General features: G+C 45.5%; 1 protein-coding gene across 10 annotated transcripts in view; it reads right to left on the bottom strand.

The window, feature by feature from the left end:
- PDLIM5 (PDZ and LIM domain 5) overlaps positions 1-11,405 on the bottom strand; it is a 123,973-nt gene extending 112,568 nt beyond the window's left edge. For 4 of the 10 annotated variants that reach the window (XM_040064493.2, XM_040064492.2, XM_040064490.2 and 1 more), the window contains exons 1-2: positions 11,280-11,404; positions 8,272-8,407 (exon numbers count right to left, since the gene is read on the bottom strand). In XM_040064493.2, coding sequence (XP_039920427.1) covers positions 8,272-8,367 — 96 coding nt within the window. In that variant the 5' untranslated portion in view covers positions 8,368-8,407; positions 11,280-11,404. Of the gene's footprint in view, positions 1-8,271; positions 8,408-8,987; positions 9,013-9,096; positions 9,251-11,206; positions 11,230-11,279 lie in introns of those variants that run through there. The other 6 variants (XM_040064485.1, XM_058420728.1, XM_040064494.1 and 3 more) reach the window with 4 other exon arrangements.
- Positions 11,406-19,567: the final 8,162 nt, after the last annotated feature.

Raw genomic sequence — 19,567 nt, forward strand, 5'->3', positions numbered from 1 at the left:
AGCTTGGGAATATAGCAAGGGAACCTGAAGAGGTACTTCTGTCATATTTTCAGTGCTGTCACTGCCCTGAAGACTTGAGTCATTCAAACTCTGGCCTTAGCAGTGGCCTCCATCCCTCTTGTCTCTATCCTTGTAACAGCCACCTGTAGAAGCAAACAAACTCGATGGAACAGTGGGCTGAGGCCAACTGTATGAAGTTCAACAAGGAAAAGTTCCTGCGCTCAGGTGATGACAACTCCAGGAAGTGCGACAAGCTTGGGGCAGAGTGGCTGGAAAATGGCCCAGTGGAAAAGGACCTGGGGGTGCTGAACATGAGCCAGCTGCGCCCAGGTGGCCAAGAAGACCAATGGCATCCTGGCTTCTGTCAAAAACAGCATGGCCACCAGGGAAGGGACAGTACCCCTCTACCCATGACTGGTGCAGCCACGCCTTGAATCCTGTGTTCTGTTTTGGGCCCCTAATTAAAAGAAAGACATTGAGGTGCTGGAGAGTGTCCAGAAAAGGGCAAGAGAGCTGATGAAGGGTCTGAAGCACAAGTCTCATGGGGAGCAGCAGGGGGAGCTGGGGGTGTTTAACCTGGAGAAAAGGGAGCTCAGGGGGACCTTATTGCTCTCTACTGCTATTGTGAAAGGAAGCTGTAGTAAGGTGAGGGTCAGCTTCCCCCAACAAACAAGCAGGACAAGAGGAAATGGCCCCAAGTTGTGCCAAGGGAGGTTTACATCGGATATGAGGAAAATTCTTCACCAAAGGGGTTATTAAGCACTGGAACAGGCTTCCCAAGAAAGTGGTTGAGTCACCATCCCTGGAGACATTTAAAAGATGCGTAGATGTGGCACTTCAGGACATGGTTTAATGGTGGACTTGGCAGTGCTGAGTTAGTGGTTGGACTCTACAATCTTATAGGACTTATCTAACCTAAATGATTCAATGGTTCTATTCCTCATATTTGTTCAAACTAACCTCAGCCTCAATTTTCATTTTTTATGACCACTGGCAGGAAGAATATCACCTTTCCCATATTTCCACTGCCTTAGGCATATGAGAAACAGTTTTCTCTCACACTTTCCCTTAATATTGCTAACATATGAAATCTATTCTTAAAAAGTCAAAACAAATAATAATTTTTTTAAAAAAAAGTAAATAAAAGAAAAGCCAACAATGTTATCTCCTGGCTCCATACCAAAACCAAACAAACAAACCTTTCAACACCATGTCTCTTCTCACAATGCCTTTTGATAGCCATCGGCCAATGAATAATGAGAAAAACAGTTACACTAAAAATAGCATCTCCAAATGGTGGGGAAGTCGACAGAAGCTGTCAGGCCTCCAGGGCAAGATACTTGCAAAGAAAACATGCCTAATATTTTGCAGTTACTATTCAATAAATGCTCCTGTCTTTTGGCCTCTGGAAGGACTGCCAATTTTGCATCTGCTCTGAACATTTAATCAGAGTTTATTTTTTCCACTACATATGTCTTTGAGAAGTAGACACTGCAAAGAAATACTTTAGTTTTTCCATCACAAAGTATTTAGCTTATATTCCTCATACTGTAACTAAACCGTCACTTATAATGGAAAAAAGAAGAACCAGCATTTTTTAAAGTAAAAGGAATGTGCTCACACATCACATGAGACATCCTTCAGCTACAAACTCCTTGGTTCCTTTTTCTCCCAGTACAGCCAGCTTCACCTCTGCTGGAATGACATCAGCAGAGTAACTGTTTTTTTAAAAAAATTAGCTTCCTACTCAGTCTGAAGAGGCTGTCTAACTAATAAGGTCACAAACAGAACGAGATGCAGACACTTTCCTTATGCCTCTTCTCCCCCACACCCTCCCTTCTTCCCAAGCCCACACACCAGTGCTGGTCTGTCATTCTTTAAACCGCACAGCGGAATAGACAAGGGAAGGAAAACAAATGGTCAGAGGAAACAGCCCTTTTCCCAATTTTCAGCACAAAGATGTTAAACCATAGTGAGAAAGGAGGCAACCAGGAAATTACAGCCATACCAACAGATCTCTTTCCATCCTCAGGTTAAACTGAGGAGCTCTCTATAGAGTGCTGCTTGCAACCACACAAACTCTGAAGCACTAACCAGAATTCTTAGGACTTTCAGAACACTTGCTCATATTAAACCACTTGTGCAGCTGGGAACTTTGTAATTATACAAAGGAAAACCTCTTCTCCTTCAGGACTCGGTGCACAGAGGATGTAGACTTTGGCACTAGTAGCTCATTTGTCATTCTCAGTATATTTTTCAGTAAACCACATCTTGCAAACAACATTAAACAGAATAGAATAACACTTCTTGCTTGGTATCTTGGCAAATCCCATTCATTTCACAACCACCGATAGCTCCTGTAAAATTCAGCACTTGCTGCCCCAGGAGCAGCATCAGCAGGTAGATGCTGTGATGTCTGACAGCACCTCTGACCTGTGCCAGGAAGTTACAGAATTACAGAAAGGTTGGGATTAGTAGGGATGTCTGGAGAGCGTCTGGTTCAACCCTGTTGCTAAAGCAGGCTAACATATGACAGCTAGTACAGGATTGTGTCCAGGTGGGTTTTGAGTATTTCCAGAGAAGGAGACTCCATAGCCTGTCTCATCAGCCTGTTCCAGTACTCTGTCACCCTTGAAATAAAGAAGTTTTTCCTCAAATTCAGATGGAGCTTCCTGTGTTTCAGTTTGTGTCTCTTGTCCCTTGTCCTGGGCACGGCTACATCTTCTCCAGGTTCAACTCTCTTGGACTTTTCTCAAACAAGAAAAGTCCTCTGTTCATCTTCACAGCCCTTTGTTGGACCCCGAGGAGGCTGTGAGGAGCCCAGAACTGGACACAGCACTCCAGATGCAGCCTCACCACGTCTCAGTACAGGAGCAGAATCACATTCCTCATCCTAACGCACCACAGGTTACCGCAGGTCTTCTTGTGCTGGCTCACGGAGTTTGTTGCCCTCCAGGTCCTTCTCAGCAGAGCTGCTCTCCAGCAGATCAGTCCTCAGCCTGTGCTGAAGCACAGGGTTGTTCTTCCCCTGGTGCAGGACCCTGTACTTGTGTTCTGTCAAACTTCATTATGCTCCCTCTGCCCGATGTTCCAGCCTGACCAGACCTCGCTGAACGGCAGCACAGCCTGCTGGTGTGTCAGCCACTCTTCCCGGTTTTCTTCCATCAGCAAACTTGCTAGGGGACACTGTCCCTTCATCCAGCTCACTGATGAATAAGTTTAACGAGACTGGACCCAGGACTGACTCCTGGGGAACACAGCTGGCTGCAGGCCTCTAATTAGCCTCTGTGCCATTGATCACAGCCCTGAGCTCTGCCATTCGGCCAGTTCCCAATCCACCTCAGCCGCAGCAGTGGAATGCATCTTCAGCTGCATTTTGTGCAAACCATCACAACTCCGTAACAAACCAACCCAGCACAGCAATGCCAGCAGCTGACAGCTGGGGTTTACTTAGGAGCTCTCAGTAGCTTCCAGGATGAAGCATAAAGTTACTGACACAATTATCACTGGCCCGACCAGCGGTTCTAATGTTTCTCTCCTATTCACATACCTGCTTGAAAGACAATTTCCCCAGCCCTCCATTAAAATAGCTTATTTCATACTTACGCAAAATTTGATTTTACTGGAAATGACACATACGGCTTAATAAAATAATTCACACAAAAGCAAGGGCAAGAGGCTCAGCCAGACTCCAGCCAGTCAAAGTTGACATGCTCCAGGTCCACTCAAAACATCATTTTCCTTTATTGTTTTCTCCCTGTTTTCCCACATATTAATGACCTCCCAACACCAGCATCAAGAAAATTAGGATGCTCATGTGAGACAAAAACCAAGCAGCTGATGTGCTGTACTTGTATTCCCCACTTCATCCCCAGGTGGGCTGCTCTGCCAGCTACTCCTTGAGTGCAGTACTTCTTGCCAACAGACTTATTATCATGAGTCTTCTGTCAACTATAACCTTGCACCTTCAACACAGAAAAACATCCTTGAAACAGCTGAAATAATGAAAACTGAAAAAACTGCAAAACCAAGCAGTTATTTCTGAGGCAGGAGTGGTGTTTGTTTGTTTCGGGTATTTTGAGGAAGAAAACTGATCAGTGAAGCAGAAAGAAGCTGGCAGTGTGGGAAACACACTGAAAGAAGCTGCAGTAGAAAAACAGAGCTGTCAGTCAGCTCAAGCATTTCAACATGACTGTATTCCATTTAATTCCTACAGCAAATAGCGAAACATCTTCCGAAAGGCAATAGCCAAACTTGTCACCAGGATTGAACACAAAAGTAACTTTTAAATACAGGCAAACATCTGATGTATTTGCATTAGGTAGGAGGTTATATATTGCCTACAGACTACATTACCCTTCAAACTATAGCTTCGCTTGATTATTTCCTTGTTCCTAGTAGTAAATATTGCCATAAAACAGAGAGAAGCACCCTTTAGAGACTACATCACAAACATTTTAATAAGCTACTAACATGTCAAGCACACATTTGGAACAAGTATCCAAGCCTCTCACAGGTCATCCCAGCACAATGAATACATCATCAATACCAAACATCACTTATTTCAATCCGCAGAGCACAGCAGTTTTGACAGTTATAACGTTAGTCATGCTTACTGAGATTATTCTGGTTTTGTTAATGAAGCATGGACAACTAATCAACTCCCCCAAAAGTAAAGCAAATATAATGTTAATTCAAAGTCTAAAGAAGTATGCAGTTTTAAAAGCCAGTGCGTTGCACCTAAATAACTTAGATGATGTTACAGATATGACCGACCCCAAATTCTGTTAACATAGAACTTAGCACGCTCGAGAGCCACTTCATAAATCCTACCTAGTAATATACTGAAATACTTTATTTCCAAAACTGCATTTCTTCTACTGAATGAGAATAAACTCTTGCGCAAACAAATCTTTTTCTCATCTCCGCCAGCCTTCCCTTTTATTTTATTTTTACATCCTAGTATAAGTCTTGAAGGAATAACCACAACAGTTGCTTCTTTAATTAATGTAAACCACCATGAGGAAACAGTAAGAACAGCAACTCAGAATAATCTAAATTTGCACCCCTGGGCTCTAGTAATTTCTGTATTCTTCACTGCAGGTGAACTGCTCACCGTTTGCAATCTCTTGTTACACAAATACCGTCTCAGAATTAACTACCTGGAAGCCCTCTAGTACACTTACGTGTGGCAGCCTGAGCCACTTTAGCACTTGGCTCTTAAACCTCAACCCACCCTTTATCCCTTACTACTTTCAGAGCAACTTCCTTCCCACGGGCCCTTGCTTCATGGGAACCATACCACCCATCCCACTCCCACCGCCGCTCCCGCCCCACATCAGCTTCCCGGTGTTAAACTCCTGACCCGTGCAATGGCACTCTGCAGGGCTCAGACAAGTGCCTTCACCAGGCAGGGAGGAAGACTGGGAAAAGCCACCCTGTTCAAGTCCAGCCAGACACAAATTCATGTAAAAAGTTCCACGTGCGTTTGTGTGGGACAGACATGTGTGCTATGTCATGTATGTATACACACATCATGGCAACCCCAACATCACGTTTATTACTTCCCATAAAATGTGTACAGCTGTATAATTAAGCACAGCAGCTTTACAGCACTCTGCTATATAAAGTGACTGACATAACCCTGCAATAACTGTTGCTGTTGGTTATGAAGTTCTGACTAGTCTGCAATATACTAATTTAGGAAAAATCAAATGCTACTCCTGAACAAATGTTAACCTTAGCTGACCATAAGAATTTCAACTGAAGGACACAAACCAGGCTCATTTTACCCTACAGAGGCAACAAGCAATATGCCCATTTAAACCGCATCCTGTACAAACTCAAGTGACTCACTAAAAACTTTCTTCAAGGAACTGTAAGATCTTAATTTGTTCAAATCCTTAGTGAAGAGATTAACTTTTCAGATAAACAGCTTAAGAAACCAGTGTATTCTCTGTGTTTCATAAACTACACTTTACTTAAACTTAATTTCAAGAAGTTTAAACTAAAGCAGGAAATTAGCCCTCAGCAGCCCAGCATTCATCTTCACCATCTAGAGGACAAATTAAAAACAAAACCAAAGACTCCTCCTTGCCAAGGAACATAATTATGCTGTCTCATTACTGTTTTGCTAAAATAATTTAATTAGCAGCCTTCAGATACAGGAAGGAATTTGTGCTACATCAGGAAAAGAAGGGCTTGGGGGGTGAACTGTACACGCTGTTCTAGCATACCAGGAACACGGGTGTTGAATTCTTCCAGTAAAAACTATCGGGCCAAAGCTGGATTGGCATACCAGAACTAAGCATTTTTTTTATTATTATTATTCAAAGTGGGGGAGGGGAATTAAAAAAAAAAAAAGGCACCGCACATTCAAATGCTTGCATACTCTTAACTGCAAGGAGGAAGACACGGTGCAGCTGAGGAGCGGTGCTGAGGTGAAGCGGAGATTGTGCTACCCCACCCATGCACAAATTAAAGCTCCAAAACCACACCAGTCCCTGTCTTTCATTACGTTCTGCTCCTGTGGGCACTGACATTTGTCATTAGGGAATCCCATAACTGAGGCTTTTATAGGTGGCTCTCCAGGCCAATTCCTCCAGGCTACTCCGTGCGACAGCGCATTTGATTCCTGCAATAAAGCTGTAGTCTAGGCTAATTCCAACATATGTTTCCTCTTTTAGATGGGAAGCCTGCTTACAGCAGGACTGCCCTCTAGATCTCCAGGATAACAGAGGCCTCTACAAAAAAAGTATTACCCTTTCCTGAAGCTGGTTGTTTCGCATGACTTACTGCCTATGGTGCCTAACTCCTCGTCAGTATCAGGCACAACGATCCTGTGCCTTTGTAAATCCCTGTCGTGAAAGCCCTTGTACCATCAAATCTGTAGAGTGCCATCCACATCCCCAGTTCAAATTTCTCATTAGTGTACAAGTAACCAGCTACTGAACAAGAAATTGAATTACAGTTCAGCTTTAAAGTCCCTGAAATCCAGGAATAAACTGCCCTTCAACCCTTTCTTGTCTCAAGTATTAACTGTCCTAATCAGTACACAGGCATTTCTACAGCTCTCTAGTCTATTTTAGCCATATAAAAAGAATTTTTCAGAGCCAAACTATACTTTAATTTCACCAGCATAATCCACCAATGGATAAGATAAGCCAAGACTAAATGAACTGGAAGGGTTTGAAACCCTAGTTAAGATTAGCTAAAAATATCACCATGATGCATAAACCCAAATAGAAACCTGCTCCATCTCCCAGGGCAGTATCAATTCTGCCATCCCAACAGGTGTAAAAAATAATTCATCTTTGTCACTAAACTCCACAAAAATGCAGGAGGAGGGAGAGGAGAGCTGTTGACAGAGGAGGGGCCCTTTGTATATAAACGATTCCACATGGCTAATCAGATTTAAATGTGTCAGGGTAGAGAGCCATCAAAAGCCAGTCCCTTCACCCAGAGATTTCCAGTGATCCTAGAAATTTAATACTGCAAAGTTTATCCCTGTATTTTATGTGCAAAGTGCTTCAGCCATCCAAAAAAGGCTTTGAAACTCAGCCCACACTGAAAGACAAGCCTTCCCTGAAAACACAGTTTTAAAGTAGGAAACTAGTTAGACAGTGCTGGGTACAAAGATCATATTTGTTTTGACTTAGTTCCTCAAATCCTTTGAATACCAGTTCAGAGCACATACTCTATAAAACACTCATGAGAAACTGGCATGTTCATTCAGGCACATATCGAAGAAATGCTATTTACAACTACTGTCTTTTAAGTACCTTTTTATTACAAATGGTAGGATTTGTAATAGCAGACACCACAAGATCCTCAAGCAGCTAAGAGCTGCTGAATAAACAAGAGTAACAGAGTGATTTTTCCCCACTGCCTCCCTTTTGAAAGGCACAGGCTCAGCCCAGCAAAGTAAATTGCTTGTTTCCTGTCAGCCTACAACCTCTGCATCTCTGTTTTCTGGATGGGAGCAGGGAAGGGAATTCGAGGGTAATTTATTTTGTTATTTGAATAAACAAATGCTGATAAAACAACCATTTCAAATGAACAAGTCCTTCCTAAGCTAATTTTCTTAGAGCCTTCATACAATAAAGATTTATTTTCCCCTCTCTATGCCTCCCCCCCTGACCCCCAACAGTCCTCCATGCCACAGGGCAAGTTGAGCCCCAGGGTCTGTAATTAATGGCTTTGTCTGAAGGTTGTGGGTTGGCCACAGCATAACACATACACACATGCAGGAAAAGAAGCAAATGCACTTACTCGGGAGATAGACAGAGGCACATTGAAATCCTTGCCCCCTTGAAGCCTGAAACCCCAGGGAGCCGGCCCGACCAAAGACACGCTGTAGTTGCTCATGATGTTTAGTATTCAAGGACCAAATCCAAAGAACTGATGCCTGCAGAAGAGGATTAGAGTTAATTTAAAGGTGATAAAAACAAAAGGCACTGTCTGCAATTTTGAAAGTCTTCTTTCTTTGGCTGTATTCCCCTGCCCCCAAAAGAGCCAAAAATCCCACATCAGGTCTGTCGTGACTTGTGCTTTTATTCCTTATATGTTGTTTCCCTCCACAGTTTAGGAAGAAACAGAACTTGGAGAACTGCTGCTGCTGCCAAAATGTTTGACAACTACTTTTTACTAACAAAACACTGTGTGGGGCAGGGGGGGGGCTAAACCATCCAACATTAAAGCTCAGCTTAAAAAAAGTCAATATTGAGACAAGCATGAATTGATAGCATCCCTTAAACCGAAGTATGGAAGACATTAGCACTACTGGCACATTCATTTCTAGCAAAATTAATATCATATGCTGCCATGTCATCAGCTCAAAGCTTATTTCTAAATACAGCAATGTCAAAGCATCACAACTTTGCAGTTAATCAGAAGAAAATAAAATCCCTGTGACTTTTTTTTATTTTTATAGCATAGTTTCACAGCGTCAGAACAACGTCACAAACAAGACAGGTATTAAAACCAACCCTCAAAATGAAATCTGTGAACTAAAGCAAAACATCCACAGTCACAATTCAATGCTGAGGAAGCAAAACCCAAGCGTCCCCCTCTCCACAAATGTGGCCAACAAATTACCTTTAAAAGGCAACTGAGATATTTAAGTGCTCCTCAGCGTCAAAGATAAGGGCTTCAATTCCACCTCAGATAAGTAATGTTACAATGACATCTTAGGTAGTGGATGCCGTCTATTTTTGTAGAGTTGAAGCCCGGCAGGAGCACACCAGGCCGGGCTGGTGTAAGACTACACCGGGGCACAGCCAGATTCCATACTCAAATCGGGACATTTAAGGTGGACCTTCAGCCGAGCAGCAGGCGGCGGCTGCAAACCCCACCGAACTCTGCAAAGCCCGGTTTTAGCTGCCCGTACACTGCAGGGGGGCCGCGTTAGTTTCCCAGAGGCGGTGGATTTTTCCAAGTGCAGCCCACCCACAAGGAGCATGAGAGCAGAGCTGTCGCACAGCCCCCACCGGTGCAAGGATGTCGCTCCCCAAGAGAGCCATCCACAACGCACGTTTTTGGGTTCACCTCCCAAAGCAGCGGTGATCCACTGCTCAGACTTACTTCTAAATCAAATAGTGAACTTTCTTCACACCGACGGCCACTCAGGTAACCAGAGCAGGGCTACTGGCATTAGGCAGTACAAGATTATATATATATATATCAGGAAGCAGAATTTGGAGCTTGTACCAGAGGTGCCTTGGTAACCGGGCCATTCCCAACCCACCACTGCCTGCTGGCATCCAGCAAAGGGACAGCTCTGACCTCAGGCGCTGACTCAACCCACCCTTAAAAACCTCGACAAGCACCGATGTACAGAAGGGGAAACACACAAGATAGAGCTCTCCCCGTGGCTAAGGAGGAAGAAAAGTCCCCGCCAAGTTTGAGCTGGGATTCTTAGGAGGCTTGCTCACCACTAAAACGAGAACCAAGCTGTTTAATTGCCCTGTGCACAGAAATCTTTTAAAAAGAGGATCTGAAGTAGCCGCAGATTTCTTTCTGCATAAAAATACATATTCTTTTAACTCCCGCTAAATGAAATCCGCTGCAGTGACAGGTCACTGTAAGTTATGAGACTGCAGAAAAGCAACCAGTCTGGTCTAGTGACCAGCACACAGTGAAGTTGTTTCACACAGGTGAGAAGGCTTTACCTGACAATTGAAACTGAAAGTACTTGTGCAGATTTTTTTTTCTTTCTTTTTTTAACTGAACATCAGCTAGTTACAATTACAGACCCAAGAAAAGGTACCATTCTTTTTCGTTTGTAGCAACTAGAAATATGAGGGTAAAAAGTGCACGCTGAAATACCATGCATCCCACTCAGCATCACCCATCTTTCCTTTCTCACCCCTTTAGTTCTGGATATCTTGCATCTCTAGCCTGACAAATACGCAGGAAGGAACGGCAACCAAAGAAGACCCATTCCAAGTTTCATTTAACGAATTTCTTAAAATGTGCCAGGGCAACAGCTAAAAGAAAACACGGCAAATCACCAATCTCGCTTCACGTGGGGAGCATTGTGCAAACCAACCAGCTAAGGGTGAAATTGTGCAACTTTCCTTCAGACGATCAAACGCTCGGCGGACCTGCGTCTGGTAGGGGAAATTTCAAATCCCCGGCGACACAGAGCCGCCGGCCCCGCAGCACCCAGGAACTCGTATATCAATTTGTATATAAATGATTCCAGGACCTTCCTGCCCCGGGGCGGCCGTGCGGGAGGAAGCGGTGCGGGCAGCGCCAGCACTCCCCTTTGCCCCGCTCCCCGGGACGAGGAGCCCCACGGGCACCGCAGGCTGGGGACAAGAACCCCCCCCCAAACCCGCCGCAGCGCTCGGTCTCGGCTCCAGGCGCTCCCACAGCCCCAGCTGCTCCAGGGCCACCGGGCGTGCAGCCCCGCCGTGCTTCGGTGCCACAAAGCCCGGGGAGCGGGGCGCACCGGAGCCCCGCGCCCGAGCAGCCCTAGGCGCACGGCAGCGCTGGGCTGAGGACGAGGAGCCCCGCAGGTGTCCCGCAGCCCGGGCTCCCCGAGGCGCTGCCCCGGCGCCGGGCCGGGCCGCGCCCCCGCCGCACCCCGGCACCCCGGCCGGGCGCCCCGCCACCACGACAAGCTGCGCGCCCCGCTTACACAAGTTAAACGAAAAGAAAACAAGCACCGAGGAGCTGTACAAACCGCGCCCAACCTACTGACTTTTTGCCTAATTCCCCCAGTTTGGGGTGGGTTGTTTTTTTTTCAGTTCGCCTTCTGCCGCCCCCACACTCACCCGGCGGCGTGGCGCGGTGCGGCACAGCGCGGAGAGGCGAGGACACCGCGGCGCGTCTGCGAGGCGGCAGCTCCGGCCCCCCGCTCTTGTTTTCACTTCCGTCTCCCGCCGCTCCTCCCCTGGCCCGGCCCGGCCCGGCCCAGCCCTGCCCGGCCGCCGCGGGGAGCGGGGAGCGGGGCAGGGGCCGGAAAGCCCGCGCCGTGCCCAGGTTTGCTGTGTTGTTCGTTTTGTTTTGAAAGCTCGCTTTCGCCCCGCTTTGATTTACTCACCCGCAGCTGCGGGCGCACCTGCGAGGCGCAAGGGCGAGCGGGAAGGGGCCGCTCCCCGTGTGCCCGCCTGAGGGAAGGGGCTGCGGTGCCGGGCAGGGATGAGGGAAAGCTGCGGGAGCAGCCTGAGGCGCAGCGGGAGACCCTACGGAAAGAGGGAGTTTGGTTGATTTGATGTGGAGTAGCGTGAGGAATGGCAGGGATGGATGTACTTGCCCCCCGAGGACATCAAAGTGGGGGAACGGCGGCGAGGCAGAAGAGCTGTCGGAGCTAACAGAGAAGGCTGGCGCAAGAACAAACGGGTATAGAGTAGCCATGCATAAGTTCAACTCCGAAACTGGAAGGGATCCGCCAGAAATTAAGGTCTCTGGCACAGCCTCTCTGTAGGACTGGGTGCATGAAACGAACCAGGTTCTAAGGTGATGCTTGATCAGATTGTTCCAGGACTAATTCTTTAACACAGAGACTGTCCAGCTGGGAACGCAGCTGGATCTGTGGAGTGGGGCAGGCTGGCTCGGAGAGCGCTGCTGGGCCTGCCAGCACCAGTCGCTGCCTGGAGAGAGGCAGGAACAGGGCAAAGATGAAACATCAGCGCTTTGGAGTCACATTCAGCTGCACCTCACAGTTTGGTGAGGCTTGTGGTTCCTGCCAGGCTTCACATGCAGCAAGAAGTCATTACAAGTAGAAATGGCTGTGAAGGAAATGTGCATCTTGTTAACAGTACCATTTTCCGTATGATTCAAAGGATTTCACTACGCCCCTCAAAAGCATGGATTTGCTGTGGAGAAAGAGTGCAGAAGAAAGCCTTAAATTCCTCTTTATCACCATCCAGCACAACACACAGTCCTCATAATGGACAGCCCTGCCTCACCCCTCTGGCCCCAGAGCACTGTCCCTTGCTTTCACTGTCACCTGCACAGCCTTGAGCCTGATTTTGGCCTTGCTGTGCCCATTGCTCTGACATGCTAGCCCAAACTGGAGCCCTCGGGTTGGAGCTGATGCTGGGTTAGAAGACCTGTGTCCTTGGTGCCTGGGTGTGCATGAAACCAGGGCCTGTCCAATCCTCTGAGCCCTGGCTCAGTGAACCTTAACAAGGGTATTTTAACAGTGGCCCACTGAGCTGTGTGTCTTCTCACTTGCCATAAATAGGACAAATGCACCTCGAACAGCATCTCAAAAAGAAAAGCATCTAAACCCCCTACTACCGTAGCCAAACCACCGTTTCAGAAATCTTCCTTCCTTAGTCTGCTCTTTTCCTATTGAGTCTCTCCAATCAGGCAAAAAAATCCCTGTTACGCAAACAGACTTCACATGAGTTTAATTCACGGAGGTAAAAATTACCCAACACAGGGATTTTTCATTGTGTCACAAGGGCTGTAGGTCACTCTCAAGCTGTTTTATTTATTAGAGTAGGAAAAGCTCCAGGACCCCACTCCCTGGTGTGACTCACGTGATACCTCCAGTGTCAGCATGTCCCTGTGCTGACTGCTTGGGTAGCAATCTGCTCTCAGCTCACCAGAGCACACAGCCTATGGTCCTGCTTGATTTTGCACATTGCCACGTTACTGAAAAACATCCTTTTCCACTTCAGTTCTCCCAAATCCTTCGGCTTTTCCTGTTGCACATGCAGCATCTCAGGACAGTATTACATTAATTCATCGTGACTGAAGAAGAATGTGCAGAGAGACTTTTGCTGCTTAATGTTTGCAGCAGGTTTCAGCCCCGGCAAGCCTGCATGCAATCTGCACCATACCCACCCACTGCAGCGAGGCCGGTGCCACTCCCAGCTCAAAGCTGGCAGTCTCGTCTTTAAGTCCGTCATCACTTCGCTGTGGCGTGATCAGTTTGTAACAAATGAATGTTTTCCTTTGCCTCCAGAGACAGGGCATAGAAATAGAGGCAACTCATTAGCTCGAGATCGCTCCATTCTTGGTCACTTTTCAAATATTCTCCTCTTTGTGAAAAAGCTTTTCATTAAAGATGAATAGCAAAATTAGAGATAGTAAGTTGAGAAAGAAACCTCGGCAGCAGCTAGAACTGTGGCCTGCCTGTTCTTCCTACCACTACCGGATTTTAGACAGAGCTTGCATTTTTTCCCTCTGAACAAGGAAGGAAGGAAGGAGTCTGGAAATTAATTAAAAGCAGTAGTCAGCTAGCCAGGCAGATACAGCCTATCTCAGAATTACTCAGGCATTTAAGTCTCGTTTAAATGCTAATGAAATGCCTTAGGTGCCAGGTAATGGGCGCTGCAGAACTGACAGGGAATATCACCTGCGGTGGTGGTGAAGCACAAAAAGGTATTTGTAAATTGAAAAAGCAGCCCATAAATTATGAACAGATTAACAATGCACAGCTGAATTATTCTTAATTAAGTAGCACTTAATGTAACATTACCTTTCTGTGTGCTAAGGCATTGAACTACAAGCTGTACTTTTTACTGCCCTGCTACTTTCACTTTTGCTTTTCTTCCAAAGGTAAAGCTAGTGTAAATATTTACACTCAGCGCATAACTGGTGTTCAGCACAAAGTAACCCTCTCTCTAAAACAGTTAAGGTGAATATCATCTAGAGCATAACAGCTTATTTCCAGTTCCACAGATGACTCTGTGGCTAAAGAATACAAGTAATTAGATAATTTCTATGTGTTTCTGAGAAGCAGGGGCTGCAGTCAGCTTTTGACAGGGAGGGCTGTTACACTTTGGTCACAGTGAAGCCCAAACCACCTAGAAGTGGTATCACAGAAGAAGTTTTATTTTTCTCTTTGTTTGGTATTTTGTGGGGCTTTTTTGTTTTGGTTTGGTTTTTTTCTTCTGTTTTTCTTTTTCCTGTCCCTGTTTTGGAAAGATACCCAGTGCTGAATTGCATCCTCTCTCATACATCCTGTCCTCCACAATAAGTCCAGTTAGCCCAGAGAATTCTTCGCCTGGGAGGAGCCATGCGGTTGGGCAGAGTGGCTGGCAGGAGGTTCAGGATCCAGCCAGCTGGGCAGCTGTACCCACCCAATTCACTTTGGAACAGCTTTGTCAGCCAAAAATACCCCTCACGGTCAAGTTTTCTGTTACTTGTCACTTTCTTTTTCCTCTCCTCTTAGAGCCCTGTTCTCCCCCCAGCTGTGCTGACCATCTTCACACTTGTCATCAGCCCATTTTCTCACTGAGCATGTTTTCTTCTGTTACTTCTTCTGTAGCTGTGTCCTCTCTGACAGCAGTTTGCTCCCCATCTCGGTGATCAAGACAGCTTTTAAGTGCACGGTTTTCATCAGATTGAAAAGTTAACAGCGCTCGTGTTCCCACTCTAGCCCTTGAAGCTCTTAATGTTATAAATGGATTTATTAGTCTTTTTGATACCCTGATTTCTTTTTTTATTTTAGCTAATCAAGGCTTCTTTAGTTTTCCTTTATTGATGCTTTTCTTTGTAAAGAGAAAGTAATATTTACTAATAAAATACTCCTTTATTTACAGTGTATCTAGACTCTTGGTAAATCGTGTAAACAAAGGAAACATATGTTATTACTGGACTCCTTTGTAGTGACTGAGCAGGCACGTTGGAGCCTGGTCATTCCTAGTTCTAATCTAGGAATATCTGTTTTGCTCCCTCCTCCTCAGGTAAGAGAAGAACCGCCTCTGTGGATGCCACAGCCCATGCCACAGGTTAAATATTTCTACCTTGTGAGTCCGAACCAATGAAACTGCAACTAAACCTTTTCATGCCAGGAAACACAATTAACCTTTTCAGAAGCTTAAGGTTATCTTCTTATCACATTAAACGTGGCCCATTTTAGGGACTGAAATCAATCTGAAGCTTCGCAGAATGTCACAGCCTGAACTGCTTCATCCTTAGCCCTGCTGTGAGGCATTAGCCTCGTTTTACAGATGGTGACCAGAGGCAATAAACATTTATACATGCAAGAAATCAACTGTCAAAGAATTGAAACCAGTTCTTCCAAATTCCTTCACAGCTACTAACAACTAACTACTGGATTACCCTACCCCAGGCTGACATAGCCCTTTCTGCCTCTTCAAATGGAGCAATACATGGGGAAAAAAAAAAAAGGGGAGGGAAAAAAAAAATCATACTTCATATTTACCATTATTGACAGAGTCAAGCAAATTATGGGAGTAATGCCCTCAGATATCTCTATTCTTATCTCTTGAAGCAAGCTGCCTGCCTTAATTTCCTTTTCCTTAATTCCATTCCTTGCGAATGTTAATGCAGAAACCTGTGGCTTGGTGTGGTTTAATTACAGTCCACCAGCTGTGCAGGAAGGGCTTGCTGAGTGATGTCTTTGTTTGATGAGCTCTGTTTGAGATCCACCATGAGAACCAATTAAGTAGGGTTTGGCAGGTAAACAGCCAAACTTTCAGAGTCCTTGCAGTTATTTATATTAATTAATGCCATGGGAGGAGGTGCAGCTTTGCCTGTAGACTTGTGTGTGTCAGATCTCCTTGGCCAGGGAGGGAGCGGGTGCAAGCTGCAGCACGAAGAGCCTGGCAGGTCAGGAGCAGCCCGGCACAGGGCTTTGGACAGAGGGCACAGCTTTATTCCCACCAGCACCACTCACTCACAAAAGCACAGGCTTTTTATAGGGTCTGTTCTGCTCTTCAGCCTGGGCACTCAGCAGATGACGTTTGGGGCTCCACCACCACAACCCCACATCATCCTCAAGTCAAAGCCCTTCAGCCAATTCACACAACTGAACCAGTACAAAAATGAACATAGTCCAACTAGTGACACCCCACTGTATCAACGGCTCTAACAATACGTTTACAAGTGTTTCAAAATAAACTGAGGGAAAAAAAAGAACTTCTCTTTCCTACTGCGTTGACTTAGCTGCCCTAAATTTTAGAACTGCTTAGGTAAAGCCATACAAAAAACTGAGCATACAGAGAAACCTCTCTAGGCCTTTGTGACCACCTCTAGAGTTGTTTGGGGATTTTTTTCCCCAGAGAAATACAAAGCAGTATGGCTATGTGAGTACGTAACAGTATGAGAGCAGTAAGATCAGAGAACATGTCCAGGAGATCTTATTCTAATTGCTGCCCACATAAAATATCATATCAACTAATAGCTATTCCCACAGTAAATAAAATACAGGTAAACTTTACTGACAGAGGAGAACAGTGGGGGATAAAAAAAAGGAACAGCTATGAGAGAAGCTTGTATTTACGCATTTTAAGAATTTAAACCGAACTTGTACACAACAGCGTCATATTTATGTGCGAATTGTTTTGCGAGGATTTGTTTGCAAAAACACCAGTTCCTTGTTGACTTTGCAAGGTTGGCTGCCACGTAGATCTGGGTGTCACACCCAGAAGACTGAAACCTGCATTGTGCTGATCTTTATGGTCGAAATTCTGTGCGTAAACCAAGATGAGCAAGAGGGACAGAAGGGACCGCAGGTACACAGAAGCATCCCTCACTGTCAGAAACAGTTGTGCCCTCTTTGGGTGGATCCAGGAGTCATCAAACCTGAGCCTTTTCCTCTTGAAATGATACAGCATTTCTTCCCAACTGAATTTACATCTTAGAAGTGCTTGTGCTTTTTTGGTCCCAGCTGTTCCCATCGGAAAACTGTTCTTGCCCCTGTTTGTTTTAACGGCCAGCAACCTGCATCTTGTTTCCAGACTAAGTTTAGTCACATATGGGTTTAAATAGTTCTCCCTCACTGCTGTTTGAGTCCTAGGTATTTTTAGAGGGAAACCATATCCCCTGTCAACCTTCGTTTTCCTGGGCTGAACAAGCCGAGGTTGCCTTGGCCTCCATTTGTAAGGAAAGATCCTGGCATTCCTGGTGATCTCAGTTGCCTTTCCTTACACCTGTTCAGATTTGTATTTTCCATGGGCATGAGACATCAAAATCATATGTAGTGTCCTAAGGACACCTTGCTGATGTCATCTTCTGCCATGGATTTAGTGTTTCCACTGGAATCATCTTGATTGACATGTCCCAGAATGACACTTCCCTCTCCAAAGAAAATTGTGACGGTGCTCCAAAGGTACTGGAGAATTGCCCAGCTGATTAATTTTTTTCCTATTTCTCTTCCATTTTCAGTTTACTGACAAATTATATCCACATGTGTGCTTTTGTTATCTATGCTTCTGAATTCAGCCCCATTACATTGTTGTTCTTCCCATAACATTTTTCAGATCTTCCTCCCTCCTGATAGGGCCTCCCAACTTTTGTCCCCCACAACCGTCATTAGCAAACTTGTACTCTTTGTGCCTAGTCTACTGTGAAAACGTTAAGCAGGAAAGCTTTCAACCATATATTTATATAATTATATACAAATATGTAAACAAACTCTATTAACTACCTTTCTGCCTCATACTTCTTGATGCAGTCTTCCCTGCTGCAGTATTCCTTGCTCACCTGGCATAAAAATGATGGCTTTGGCCGTGTAAGGATTGAAGCAGGACATCAGATGCTGTCCTGAAGCCCAGATGAATGAAATCTGACACACTGCCTTTGTTTATAACCTCGGTGACAGGACAGCTGTGAGGTTAGTCTGACACAGGCTGCCCTTGGCAAGAGCAAGAAGCCGTGCTGGGAGGAAAGCACAGGAGTGCTGCAAGCTCTGGCTGGAGAGATGTTCAGACCAGAGCCACAGGAGTCAAAGGCTACTAAGAGGTCTGAGTGGAGATGGAAACAGAGAGAGCCACTATTAAATTAATTATATTTCACCATGTCTTAAATGCAAAGCATTATTGTGCCAGTGTTTGCAAGGCAGCAGAAGCTGAGCGCTTAGTGTCATAGAGTCATAGACTAGTTTTGGTGGGAAGAGCTCTTAAAAGGTCATCTAGTGCAACCCCCCTGCAATGAACAGGGACATCTTCAACTAAATCAGGTTGGTCAGAACCCTGTTTGTTTCAAAACAGGATAGGAGAAAGTTGGAGAAAACTGTATTTTAGTGTTTAAGACTGTTAAAGCAAGAGTGAAATACTCTCTTAGACAACTTAAGGAAAGAGGAAAAGAAAGAAAAAGCTGCTGTTGAAGTGTTTCTCATCCATGCTTCCTATGAGCAAGGTGGTCACCTAACATGGATAAATCAAAACTGTGGGTATCTCTGTTGGTCTCTGAGCTTATTTACGATACCCACGTATGGAAAAACGTATCAGCCGCTTCCTGTAGAGGTCAGGCTATATATAAACAGCTGCGAGGGAAGCGGGACCTGATGCAATTGGCTCTACGAGCTGCCTGTCCACAGCATCTGTGCAGCTGCAGGTGGGACATGGAGTCGCATCAATCAATCTAGAGTTAAACAGGAGCTGACAGTACTTTGGAGGAACACGAAGTGCCTGCAACCTATTAGCTGGGTACAGGCCTGCACTTTCCCTCTCTTTGCACGAGAACCACAGTGATACAATCCTCTCACTCTCAAAGCTTCCATTCGAAAGGATACATGAGAGTGGCAGAGCAGTGACATCAATCATTTTAGGCACGGTGTGCATGTAGAAATGCATGACACAGGTTGCACAGCAGTACCTGCAGTGTCTGTGCTCAGTGACAGAAAAATATATTGGAGACTAGTCAAAGAAACAGCTTGAAAACAGCTTGAAGGAGAAAACAGTGAAAACGAGAGGGAAAAGAGTGAAAAGTTCTAGCCACCACCTATTGTGTCTAAACTCATATTGTTTCTAAAAATACAAAAGCAGAAAGCTGGTAGGAAACGTTGATGCCAGAAAGCTTTCAGCAAGTAAAGGGCAGTGCTGGTGCCCAGTGTAAAGCTGAGCCTCCAGGATTGAATCTGACAGCCACGTCCTAATGCCACTGCTCAGCTCCACCTCAGCCTGACCAAAACTTCAAAGCCTATTAAAATCAAGTAGAAACTTTCTGTGGCTCTGGCTCCTAGGTTTAAAATTGGCACTGGACTTTGTCTCGCATTTCGCCTCTTCCCCAGCCCTGTAGCTCGATACCCCTCGTTAGCCTGCTCAGGATGGTTTCTGTCCGTCTCTCTGGAGAACATTTGTCACCCGGGACTCCTCCAGCCCCTGCTTATTTTGCCGAGAAGGAATTTTGGCAGCAA

Source organism: Hirundo rustica, chromosome 5, assembly GCF_015227805.2.
Source record: "Hirundo rustica isolate bHirRus1 chromosome 5, bHirRus1.pri.v3, whole genome shotgun sequence".
In the NCBI taxonomy this organism is placed as follows: Eukaryota; Metazoa; Chordata; class Aves; order Passeriformes; family Hirundinidae; genus Hirundo; species Hirundo rustica.